At 36.1% G+C, this 12919-nt stretch overlaps 3 protein-coding genes across 3 annotated transcripts; all 3 read left to right on the forward strand.

The window, feature by feature from the left end:
* Positions 1-816: 816 nt before the first annotated feature.
* LOC149615943 (SEC14-like protein 2) lies at positions 817-3472 on the forward strand. The gene is made up of 4 exons (XM_089857513.1): positions 817-1396; positions 3135-3201; positions 3268-3311; positions 3374-3472. The coding sequence occupies exons 1-4, from the start codon at positions 1238-1240 to the stop codon at positions 3440-3442; spliced, it is 339 nt and encodes a 112-aa protein (XP_089713639.1). The 5' UTR covers positions 817-1237; the 3' UTR covers positions 3443-3472.
* Positions 3473-3833: 361 nt separating this feature from the next.
* On the forward strand, positions 3834-5794 carry LOC149615944 (SEC14-like protein 2). The gene is made up of 7 exons (XM_089857512.1): positions 3834-4044; positions 4108-4186; positions 4286-4366; positions 4438-4524; positions 4964-5073; positions 5196-5517; positions 5583-5794. The coding sequence occupies exons 1-7, from the start codon at positions 3877-3879 to the stop codon at positions 5654-5656; spliced, it is 921 nt and encodes a 306-aa protein (XP_089713638.1). The 5' UTR covers positions 3834-3876; the 3' UTR covers positions 5657-5794.
* A 1107-nt stretch (positions 5795-6901) lies between these two features.
* LOC149615945 (SEC14-like protein 3) lies at positions 6902-11748 on the forward strand. The gene is made up of 12 exons (XM_089857507.1): positions 6902-7023; positions 7420-7550; positions 8692-8758; positions 8831-8874; positions 8940-9002; positions 9479-9667; positions 9742-9820; positions 10309-10389; positions 10457-10543; positions 10990-11099; positions 11180-11501; positions 11558-11748. Exons 1-12 carry the CDS (start codon positions 7011-7013, stop codon positions 11629-11631), a joined length of 1260 nt encoding a protein of 419 aa, XP_089713633.1. The 5' UTR covers positions 6902-7010; the 3' UTR covers positions 11632-11748.
* The last annotated feature ends 1171 nt before the right edge of the window (positions 11749-12919 follow it).

Here is a 12919-nt window from a genome sequence, read left to right on the forward strand (position 1 = left end):
GGGACTATAGCTATTTATTTGACGTGAAACCAGTTGATCACGCGAGAATTTTAAGAGATATGTTAGTTTCTAATTTTAATTATAAAAGTTGTTCTTATCTATCTCCATAAATATGTTATCATACAATTTTTGTTAAGCCTTTGTACCTTGCACGCTTTATTGCGCTAGCTTCATTTTTAAAACACCGATGACCGGACAAAAGCTATGACGACAGATCTCACCGGTAAACGTTTTCCAAAATCCGCTGTCTTTTTTGGTGAGCTCTGCTGAACGCAGCCCAGATCAGTGAAAGGTCTGATCGTAATCGGATTATAGCTTCGTGTTATCATGATTTTAATGGTGCACGTTTACTTTCAGTGTGTGTAGCCACAAATTAGCTTTGGTGTTATGTAACTTTAATCGTCATGTTGACAAACTAAGAAAATTGTTGAGGTGAAAGGAGAGGATAGTGTTTACATGGCAACCCTGTTGTGAATATGGCTTTGAACATAGAGGGTATACAGTTGAGGAGTAGCAAATTGGGCCTTTACAAACACGTAAAGGTAATATCCCTCCAAAGTTTTATCTCTTCATTTCCCGTTTTTCCCCCATCGAATGATTTTAATGTGTACAAGTATATCCTTATTGGATGTAAAATGTCGTCTGATTTACAGTATATTTGCTATGCTTTGTATACTGCTTTAATATTTCATAAATTTTAACTTCAGTATTTGTTCATAAAAAAAAAAGAAACATTTCCATAACTGGGTAAATAAGTTTGTAGGTAGTCCTTCTCTTGACTCGGAGAGGTAATATTTTGGTTTTCCCAACTTGTTGGATAATAAGATGTATAAAATTAAAATTCAATCTTTCAAATTAATCAACAATTAGTCAAATTTGAAAAGTGCTAAGGGCAATGTGCATGCAAATAATTTGTTTTAATTAAACAAGTCTGCAATTAAATATGATCTCAATTGAAGGTCTAAACTCTATTTTGCGTTATAAATTACCGAGATCCCTTACTGCCTTAAATTGTTTTAGGTAGTCGAAAATTGGATAGCCTCATTTTTAGAATTTTATGTAACAATTCAATCTTCAAACTGAGATAAAAAAGAAACGGATATCTAGCTTCCCCAAAATATGGGCTGATATATTTATCATAAGGATTCATTGCGCAAGTGAAACGACACGTGAGCCTTCATCTCAGTATAAAAAAAATTAAAAATAATCACAGAAAATTTGATATTTTATAAAAAAAATGTCTCAAGTTTTGCCAAAATCCAAAGAATATAATAACAATAAAATGATTTTGTACGACCAAGAAATATGGAGTGCACCAACATCTCCGGTTGTTTTGGAATTACGTGAAAAATACGTAAATGCATTGAAATCCAAGGAAAAAGAAAAGATAAAGCAGGTATTTAATTAATTTAATATTAGTAGCCTTTCATATTGCTAATGGTATTTTTTGGGTTATTTTGAAAAATGGGTGACTTGTAGTGCAGTGAAATTCACTTCAAAGAGCTTTGGAAATCTGATTTTTTCAGTACTCTGTTCGGTTACAAGGTTTTCACAATTTAACACGAATTCAAGCGAATTTGCGTCAAATTCGACACAAATTAACACGAATTCAAGCGACTTTGCGCCCAGTTTGATACAAATTAACACGAATTCAAGCGAATTTGCGTCGAATTTGACACAAATTAACACGAATTCAAGCGAATTTGCGTCAAATTCGACACAAATTAACACGAATTCAAGCGAATTTGCGTCAAATTCGACACAAATTAACACGAATTCAAGCGACTTTGCGCCCAGTTTGATACAAATTAACACGAATTCAAGCGAATTTGCGTCAAATTTGACACAAACTAACAAGAATTCAAGCGACTTTGCGTCAAATTTGACACAAACTAACAAGAATTCAAGCGACTTTGCGTCGAATTCCCCATAATTAACCACGTGAAAAAAGTATATTTTAAAAATGGACGTTGAGTTCAATGAAACCTAATCTATGAAAGTTAATAACAATCTATCGCGGAAATAGCAGTGAATGAATGTTTTTAATAAGATGAACTTGTATTTATATACTTGTTATACAAAACTCCAAAGATAATATGATAATTATTTAAATGATTATTCAAAAAAAAAAAATGTTAAAGGGATAGTACTATAGTAGCATATAAATACATCATTCAAATTACAATACTTCTCATTTTCCAGTATTTAAAATGAAATGCCAGTAGATTAGAAAATACTGATTTCTTATCTAGCTAGTAACACTTGAACAACCTTGGGTTTTGATCACTTTCATTACAATTTAGCAGCATTAATATCTCACTCAAGAAAAATGGAATCTCTTATCTTGTTTTTACGAATAACCACTATAATCAGAAGGGGATAATAGAAGAAGGGTGACACTCTGTATCCTCTTAATATGCTTTAGTTATGTAAGTACATGATTCTTCCCCCAGGCGAGGGAATTACCCTTTTTGTTAATTTGCTCTCCAGCTCATCAAACTTAATTAAGATGGGTGTAATTACATCGCACCGTGCTAGGGTGAATTCTATAACTGTTTGGTATTTACTAAATCCCCATTCAGCAATCAACCAGGCACAAACCTTGATTGTCTTGACGTGGTGGGACAAAAATGCATGCATGATTCGGTTTAGTAACCTTGCTATAATAAATGTTAAGGGATGTGTTGGGGAAGAATCATGTTACAATTACGAATTACCCTCCCCGCTTTGTGGTGGTACACTTCTCTCGAAGAGAAGAAGTATTATAGACTTCTGCAATAACTAATCTTTCAGGTAGAGGTAATTTTTAAAACGAGTATCACGATAAGAAAAACTATAGAGCTATTTCAGTGGGGGAAAAATTTCGTCTGCTACGAAAATTGGGCCTGCCTTTGAGTGTAGAGGGCGGCCATTTTGTGAGGGTTTCTCTATGGGCAAATAGCATTGGTGACGTAGCCATTACCCCCTCTGAAATAGCTCTATTGTCTGGGACAATTTCTAATGAAACAAGATCCATTTCAGTGAAACACTTTTTGCTATTTCTACCTATTTTTGCTTATTTACATTACGTGTATACCTTTGAAATACAAAATGTAGATCTATTATAATAAACAAATTGTCAATTTTTTTTTCAGTTAAAAAGCAGATTCGGAAATGAACTGGCACATCAACCTGATTACTTCTTTATCAAATGGTTAAGAGGTATAATTAATATTTCTCACACTCAATAGACATATATTTATGAAACTTAAAATTTAATCTACACAGCGCGAAAATGGGACGTTACGGCGGCAGAAACTATGTTAAGAGCAGTAAGTTAGTTTCAAAAATATCTTTTAAATACCCTAATTAAAATCAAATTAAAATAATATAGGATTTGAAATTTCGGGAAGAGTATAAAGTGGATACAATCCAACACTCGTTCACTCCACCTGAAGTATGATTGTTTTCTAACTCGTGATGTGGGCGGAGATATAAGCTCTTCACACGTGTGCGCGGAATACAAGCTCCTCCCATACGTAGAAGGGAATGTAAGCTCCTCGCCTACGTAGGGGAAATGTAGCCTCCTCCCATTTGTGGGCGTGAATATAAGCTCCTCTCATTTGTGGGCGTAAATATAAGCTCCTCTCATTTGTGGGCGTGAATATAAGCTCCTCTAATTTGAGGGCGGGAATATAAGCTCCTCCCATTTGTGGGCGGGTGTTCTAGGACACTTTGACCAAGTTGACGACAGTAAATTGAGATGATATAAACTCCTCCCACATCCATAACAGTAATACAAATACTTTTTACACCACACCCACCTGCCGATGCCTCTTTTACAGTCCCTTTAACTACATTATCACAAACACACAGGTGTGTCTCAAATACGTTACAATGGGACTTGTAGGACTGGATAAAGATGGCTCCCCATTAATAATTTTTCCTTTTGGTAACCTGGACGTTCCTGGGTTACTAAATTCAACAACGATTCCTGAATTAGTTAGTTTTTTCGCATACGCAGCCGAATACGTTGAAGCGCTAAAATCTAACCTAACAGAAAAGGTTTGAAATTGAATTATATTTAATTCCACTAATTTACATTAATAATAATTTCTGACATTGCAGCACGGTAAAGTGATTACTTCCCAAGTTGCTATTTTTGACGTGGAAAATATCAGGATTAAAGACATTATATCAAAACAAGGTATGTTGGCAAAGGACTTGCTTAACTTTTGGATGAAAATAATTATCTTTTACGATATGTTTATGTGAAAGACAATTTTTAATTATTTCGGTATTACAGCATATGAAGCATCGTCAGCAATATTAAAAGTGCTCGAAGCCGATTACCCCGAAGTTTTAAAGAAGGGTATTATAATTAATGGTAAGTCTTACCCTAAGATGCTTGGTTTAGTGTGATATTGAAGACCATGTTTATCCGTTTGAACTTTGAAGCACCCAAAATATTTTCGTTATTCTGGGCGATGATCAAGCCATTTTTAAGTGAAGTAACCAAGAAGAAGGTAGCCATTTATGGAAAAGGTCAGTAATTACCCAAGAACTGCGCTACCAGCTTTGAAAAACAATACAGGCTCCCCGCATAAGTTCATAACATATCTTCCTATCATAAGTTTGTTAATCTCTGGTTACAAACTGGAGCTTGTAATTTTGAGTGAGTGAGGTAGGTCATAGATTCGAGGAGGTAAAGTGAGGGAGGCCTGGTGAGGCGCTGCTGTCAAAGGCTTAGTACAGACTAAATAGGACCTAGATGGAAGTCCTGCAAAATTAATCACAGAGTGTAGGACTTCAATTCTAAGTTGCTTGTCGTTCTCCCTCGAACTAGCTCGAGCTTTAAGTCTCTATCATTACGAAGTAAAGGAAGTGTCATACTTATCTGAACATATCTTATAAACTTATGGCCCCGAAAAACGGTTTATAACTCTTGAGCTCATGAGATGAAATAAACTATTGTACTTAACAGACGGCTGGAAAGATGCCTTACTAGAGATTGCTGATCCTGACCAATTACCTAAGCATTGGGGTGGAACCATGGTTGATGAAGTTGATGGAAACCCTTACTGTTCCTCAAAGGTAATTGTACTTTCAAGTACCCTTAAACCGAGTATAAAATCTGGAGGCATTTTCAAAAACTAGAAACTAACTTTGCACTCCCTTCCTTTGTATAATTTATACAAAATTAACCCTTCAACAAGATTATTATGGGTGGAAAAATACCAGAATCCTTCTACTTGCCAAAAAATCGTAAAGAGTCAATAGGAACCGATATGAAAGTGACAACAGCACCACGACAAGGGATATGCACAGTCGACGTCAAAGTAGATTCACCAAAATCAAAGCTAATTTGGTCATTTCAAATGGAAGACCATGATATTGGTTTTGGGATTACGTATAATAACGACAATGAGAATGGCTGTAATTTAGAGGATACGGAAAATTTCTTAATTCCAATTGAAAGAGTCAAATGTCAGAGTGTACCGGAAACGGGTAGCTTGTTCTGCGAGAAAACTGGAATATGTAAGCCTGTTTAATGGTTATTTTTAATATTTTAACCTTAATTCTAATTTATTTATTTAATTTAGATACGCTGGTCTTTGATAACACTTACAGCTGGTACAGAAGTAAAAAGATTTACTATGAAGTTCACGTTAAATGATAAACACATTTTAAGTGATAAAATTTACTGGTATTTGTATATTAATATATTATTTACTCAAAAAAAAAAAAAATCATGTAATCTATACTTGTTTTAATAATTTCCGTAAGTTCATATTAAAACTAATTGAATTGTTAATACTCGATATTATTGGCAATTATATTAACATAATCTCATCATGAACTGATTTATCACACTAGGCATTATGGGGGAAATGGTCTCATTGTCTAAGATATCTACCGTCTAATTCAGGAATGCATAAAGCTAATAAGAATAATTGTGTCCCCATATCTCCCTATGCGGGTATTGTGGGCCGGGCTTGAGAACTTGTCATAATTCTGATGGCGTCTTACTAACTGCGATTTCATTGGTTATTGCAAGACGAATCGAGGTAAATTAGGTATGCATAATGATTAATCTAGCTCCTCCCACAAAATCCGCTTAGATACGTTAATAAAATATCTATGTCACAATTATTCCTATTAGCTGTATGTATTCCTTAGTAACCCTATCAACGAAACAAACATTTTGTCCTTGAGATGTTTACAACCCAATTAGAAAAGTGTAGATGATAATGTGTAATCTAATTTGTTTGTTTTGAAAGAAGTTCAAAACCACTTTTAAATCAACCGAGGTCTAAAATTAAGGACAATCGTATTGAAGAAAACGTTTAAGATGGTAGAAATCGCCTTATCAAAAGAATTGCTTCAAAATCAAGACCCTTTGATTAAAAGAGTCCTTATTGAAAACGTTTTATTTCTCTAATTTTTAGAAATTTAAGAAACAGCTAGATCAAGAAGCGATATCTAGTTTACTAGGGAGAAGGTATAAGATGCCTAATTATTCGCGGGCCATAGTCCCAGTCCCCCTTTCAAAATACAAGGGGGGACGTAAAAGGAGGCCGGGCTGTTTCGCCTCTCCTCAGTCGGAAAATATGACTGTAATTTTCGTCATTCGCGTCGCGCTGAAGTGCACGAGTTTTCAAGAACCAATGAGATGCTGGTTGTAATTTAGAGGCGGCGGGGATTAACTCCGGACACGTCTACGTTTGGACTGGAGATAAAGCTGGAAATGTGTCGCGAATTTATACCATCTCCCTAATAAACTATAGATATCGCTTCTTGGCTAGATCTTGAAAGATTGTCCAAAGTCCAATCTTGCACGAGAAAATTAAACTGATTGATCTTGGGTTTTTATTTTAAGAATGCCTAACACACATAGATAAATATTAAAAGATAAGGAAAGGATTGCGGAGTGAGTCTTCAATTCACTTCTATACAACGTAACAAATCAAACAACCCAAGAGTTCGGTTCAGTGAAAACCTATCGGATACCTTTCGAAGGATTAATAAAGATGGCATCAACGGGTGTGTAAATATTATTCGAAATACATCACAGGCACCACGTGATACCAAGATACATAGACTCCACATTGAGTGGGACTGCACACCTAGTCCTTTTTTTCGCGAGATTGCAGCTATCTCAGAAGCCTTAGTGTGACGTCACCCATGTTATTTGCATGCTTATAGTACCAAAGCGGTACTAAACATTACCGCAAACTGAAAAAGCTAAGCCCTAGGATGCACTGACGTCACAACAGAGATAGCGCTATTATCCGAAGAAGTAGTTTTCGAAATAAAACGAACTAAGCTATTTGAATCACGTGTTTCCTGAGTCACGTGTTGCCTATGATGTATTTCAAATAATTTTGACGCACATGCCGATGTCACTTTAATGTTTGTTGAAATCGTTTATGCCTCAAGGACAAAATAAAAATACCATGATTTTGTACGACAAAAAAATATGGAATGCACCATTATCTCCTGTTGTTACGGAATTACGTGAAAAATACGTAAATGCGTTGAAACCCAATGAAAAGGAGAAAATAAAGCAGGTATGTAATTTGTAATTAATTTTGGCATTTTCTTGTACAATACGTTGTGTTGAAAAAAAGGTATAATCAGGGATAGATTTAATTTTAGAAGTAGGAATGGAGAACAGAGTAGTTTGGGCACATGTCAAAGCTATCTTGTATTATCCAAGTATTTTCCTGATAAGATGTTGTTCAAACTTAAATTGTTTACGTCGAAATTAAACGCAGCTACTACTAGCCCATTTTATGTTAAATATTGTTTTAGTATCAAACTAGATTTGAATAACCTTGAGGTTCGATTACCTTGAGGCTTCACTACTAAATTTTGTAGCATTAATATGTTACTCGAGATAAATTACAATATATTAATCTTGACAAATATCACCAAGAATACATACAGATAATAAGAATCATTGCGCCCTAATATCTCCCATGTTAATTAATTTCTATGAATTCGGGTTTTGTGGGTACCGGGATTGAGAACTTACCTCACAATTCTGATGGCGTCCTTCTAACTGCTGTTTCATTGGTTGATAGCAAAGAGAGTTAATAGGTGCGTGCGGAAGGTGCAACACGTAGCGAGATAGATTATAAATTCGCGAGGAAAAATTCATCATACATAACGATTAGTCTAGCTAGCTCCTCCCATAAAATCCGCCTAGATACGTTGAGTGAAAATGGCTGGTTACACAATGATTCTTAGCTGTATGTATTCCTGCTTATATAGATAACTACTGAAGCCAAGGTTTCGGCTAGAGATAATTTTACAAGTGCTTAAAACAATAACAAAGTAATTCTTTAAATTTTTAATCAACTTAAAAGAAAAATTAAAAAGCAATTATAACCTTCTGTTATGCATAGTTTTCAAACTAGGAGGATCGGTACCATTTACACCAGGAGGCGAGGCTACTTTGTCCGTCAAGTAGCCAGGCCTCCTGGTGTAAATGGTATTCAATCCTCAGTCTGAAAACTATGCATTTATATCCGTCTTTGTTTATAAAATATAATTTTCGGAAACATTGTATACTAAATTACCCATGGAATCGCGTGAATCTGACGGCTCCACTAAATAACAAACTAACTAACAGGGTATCAGCCCATAACTCCGTTGGTTATTACATATCCACACTGAGTAATAAAAATAATTGTCAATTTTTTTCAGTTAAAAAGTAGATTCGGAAATGAACTGGCACATCAACCCGATTATTTCTTTATAAAATGGCTAAGAGGTATAATTAATAAAGTAAATAATTCCCACAATCAATAGACATATTTATGAAACTTAAATTTGGTCTACACAGCGCGAAAATGGGACCTTACTGCGGCAGAAACGATGCTAAGAGCCGTAAGTTAATTTCGGAAATATTTTTTAAATATCCTCATTAAAATCAAATTAAAATAATGATGTAGGATTTGAAATTTCGAGAAGAATATAAAGTGGATACAATCCAGCACTCGTTCACTCCACCTGAAGTATGATTGATTCTGACAAATGTTGTAGTAATGTAGTTCATATAAGCATAAGTTCATAAGATATGTTCCTACCATAAGTTTGTTAATCTCTGGTTACAAACTGGAGCTTGTAATTTTGAAGTGAGTGAGGTAGGTCATAGATTCCAGGAGGTAAAGCGAGGGAGGCCTGGTGGGTGGGGCGCTGCTGTCAAAGGGGGCTTAGTAATGCAGACTAAATAGGACCTAGATGGAATAGGTCCTGCATGCCAAATTAACCACCACCGAGTGTAGGACTTCAATTCTCGCTTCCCTCGTTCTCCTTCTCGAACTAGTTATCTCGAGCTGTAAGTCTCTCAGTAGCATTACGAAGTATGGAACATCTTATAAACTTATGTCTGTATGTAACAACTTTCCCTGATTTTCCATGATGTGTCGAAGTTTTCCCTGTTTTTCAAGTTCGTATGAACCCTCTAAATACCTAACATGATTATAAATAGGTTTGTCTGAAATACATTCCATTGGGCCTCGTAGGACAGGATAAAGATGCCTGCCCATTGTTCATTTTTCCATTCGGTAACATGGACATACCGGGGTTACTAAATTCAGTAACAGTCTCTGAAGTAACTAGTTTTTTCGCTTACACTTGCGAATACACTGAAGTCCTAAAATCTCATCTAACCGAAAAGGTTTGAATTTGAAATTGATTTGAAATATATTAAATTCCTGCACTAATTCACATCAATTATTGTCGATATTGCAGCACGGTAAAGTGATTAGTTGCCAAATTGCAATCTTTGACATGGACAATTTCAAGATTAAAGAATTTATATCAAAACAAGGTACGCAAAGCTTTGCAAGGCCTAATAGATATTAGTTGGTGATTTACCGTTTTCAAAAATTACGGTAAATTTCACATCTCTACTTGCAACAGAAGTAAGATAAGGGACTAGAAATATCGAGGTAACTTGGTGAAAGTGAATATTCTTGATAACCCACCAACAGTTGGCCCTCTGGTAGCGGTTTCTGAATTTTCCCTGCAAAACGTGAGACGCTCGCGGCGGTAGACGGCCGAACTAGATTCAAGCACCCGCGTCCGTGTTCCGCGGCTTTAGGTTGAGGGGAAGGGGATAGGAAATATTTTTGGAACTCGACCAATTTTTTTCTCTAGTGTAGGCTCGATTGAAGCGGCATAAAATCCTCAAATTTGTTCACTAGTGCCAGGATCTATTACCAATGCTAGAGCACTTCTAGTCCCTTATCTTACTTCTGCTTACATCTATCATAAGATTATATACAAAGCTAATATGAAACACAAATATCGTTCTAGGATACGAACTAGCTTCGACTATGCTAAAAAGGCTCGAAGGCAATTACCCAGAAGTCTTAAAGAAGGGTATTATAATCAATGGTAAGTCATACCCCCAAGATGCTTCGTTCAATGTGATATTGAAGACAATACGTTTATAAATTTGAAGCACCCAAAATATTTTCGTTATTCTGGGCGATGATGAAACCCTTTCTAAGTGAAGTAACAAAGAACAAGATGGAAATTTATGGAAAAGGTCAGTAATTAAACAAGAACTCCGCTACCAGTTTGAAAAACAATACCGGATCCCTTATATTAGCCCCACATAAGTTGATAAGATATGTTCACCATAAGTTTGTTAATCTCTGGTTTCAAACTGGAGCTTGTAATTTTGAAGTGAGTGAGTGAGGTAGGTCATAGATTCGAGGAGGTAAAGCGAGGGAGGCCTGTTGAGGCGCTGCTGTCAAAGGCTTATTACAGGCTAAATAGGAATTAAGATGGAAGTCCTGCAAAATTAACCGAGTGTAGGACTTCAATTCTCGCTTTCGTCGTTCTCCCTTGAACTAGCTCGAGCTCTAAGTCTCTAGCATTAGGTAGTGTCATGGAACATATCTTATAAACGTATGGCTCCGAAAATTGTTAATAAGTGATGAGCTTTTGGTTTGTTAACATGAGATGAAAGTAACTACTTTTACTTAACAGACGGGTGGAAAGAAGCCTTACTAGAGATAGCTGATCCTGACCAACTACCTAAGCATTGGGGTGGAACCATGGTTGATGAAGTTGATGGAAACCCTTACTGTACATCAAAGGTAATTGTACATTCAAGTACCCTAAAACTGAGCGTAAAATCTGGAGACATAGCGTATATTCGAAATTACACTTCAACAAGGTTGTTATGGGTGGAAAAATACCAGAATCCTACTACATGCAAAAAAATCGTAAAGACACATTAGGATCGGATATGAAAGTGACAACAGCACCACGACAAGGAAAATGCACAGTCGATGTTAAAGTAGAGACGCCGAAATCAAAGCTCGTTTGGTCATTTCAAACGGAAGACCATGATATTGGTTTTGGGGTCTTATATAATAACGACAATGAGAATGGTTGTAACTTAGAGGATACGGAAAATTTCCTAATACCAATTGAAAGAGTCAAATGCCAAGATACACCCGAAACGGGTATCTTGATCTGTGAGAAAGCTGGAATATGTAAGACAACGAACGTGCTGTCATTTGGATAGAAAATAATGCTTTGTTTTCCTTAGATACGCTGGTTTTTGATAATAGTTACAGCTGGTATAGAGGTAAAAAGGTTTACTACGAAGTTCATGTTGAATGAGAGACAGTCCGAGTATTATCGTAACTTTATACAGCCATAATAAAGTTTAAACTCGTGGAATAATATATGGTTTATGTAACTATGTTGTTGTTGATAAAATCGTATTTTTCAACATGATTTTGATTATTAGTCGGATATTTGATAAAATTGTAGGTTAAATTGTAATCCTACTAAAATGAATTGCTTAATGATTGTACAACGTGAATAGCTAAGCCTATCTTAACCTCATTGTTAAAAAGATGTTGGGCGGTGCCGCGGTTGGCCTTGACCCCGGAATGCGCCAAGGCCTAAAGTTGTTAGGCCCATTTTCAGATTAGTTTTTAACAACCATTCTTCCAAGTAATCAATCATTCCACACATTCATTACCCACGAATTCTCTACATCAACTCATTCACACTACAATTCAAAAATTCCTACCGTTTCGTCGTTAATTCCTCTTGACGTTAATTAGGCATTCCACTTTAGATTCACCAAACGTACAATGGCTTCCCGAATCCCGACTACGGTGACTAGGCTAAAAAGCAAACCACCAAATAGAGTAGTGTCGGTAGAGAGGGGAGTAGACGGTGTATCCCTCCCTCTAGGCGCGCCTTTGTAAGAGGGGATACTGTACGCGCCTGGTAGGGGGGATGACACTGAGCTAAGAGATAGAAGGGTGTGACATTGCATACGTTGAACCAGGGGTAAATAACGAAAGGAGTTAGAGACGCTAGCTTCCGTAGTGTAGAATACAGTGGGACCTTGAAACGTCATAGAATTTGCAACTAACGTAGTGCCATCTTTGGAACTGTATTGTAAATAAGACCAGAACCTTAAAAAATTTGCCTTAAAATCTTGCGCCGCAAGGTATTCTGGGTAAAGTAAAATGGCGGGTGTCGATGTTGTGAAGTCGTCTCATAAATCAACCCAATATAATTATTATATTCAATCGCGAGTAAATAGCGATTTAAAGAAGAAAGATAAGTCAACAATTTGCAATTTGAAGCCGGGGAAATCCTCAAAATGTGATCAAACTTGTTTTGCCGTAAGTGCGCGGTTACAGAGTCGGCCCAGTGAGCCAAGGCTTAGTGGGAACTGTGGGATCAGGATCATCGATTGTATCTGTGACTAAAGAAATTAAAACAACTAAAACTGTATTGAAGGATGCAAAAACGACATTTAATTCCATTTCGTTATCGAATAAGGAATTTACCAACTTTAAAGTTCCATGTTTCTAATTCAAGCGCACCTTAATGAATAAACTTTACTCTAAGCCTAATTGTCACTCAGTCGTAAGCAGACGAACAC

The sequence above is a fragment of the Phalangium opilio genome, unplaced genomic scaffold (genome assembly GCF_054372755.1).
Source record: "Phalangium opilio isolate 3A_F unplaced genomic scaffold, DU_Popi_V2 ptg000217l_1, whole genome shotgun sequence".
Classification (NCBI taxonomy): Eukaryota; Metazoa; Arthropoda; class Arachnida; order Opiliones; family Phalangiidae; genus Phalangium; species Phalangium opilio.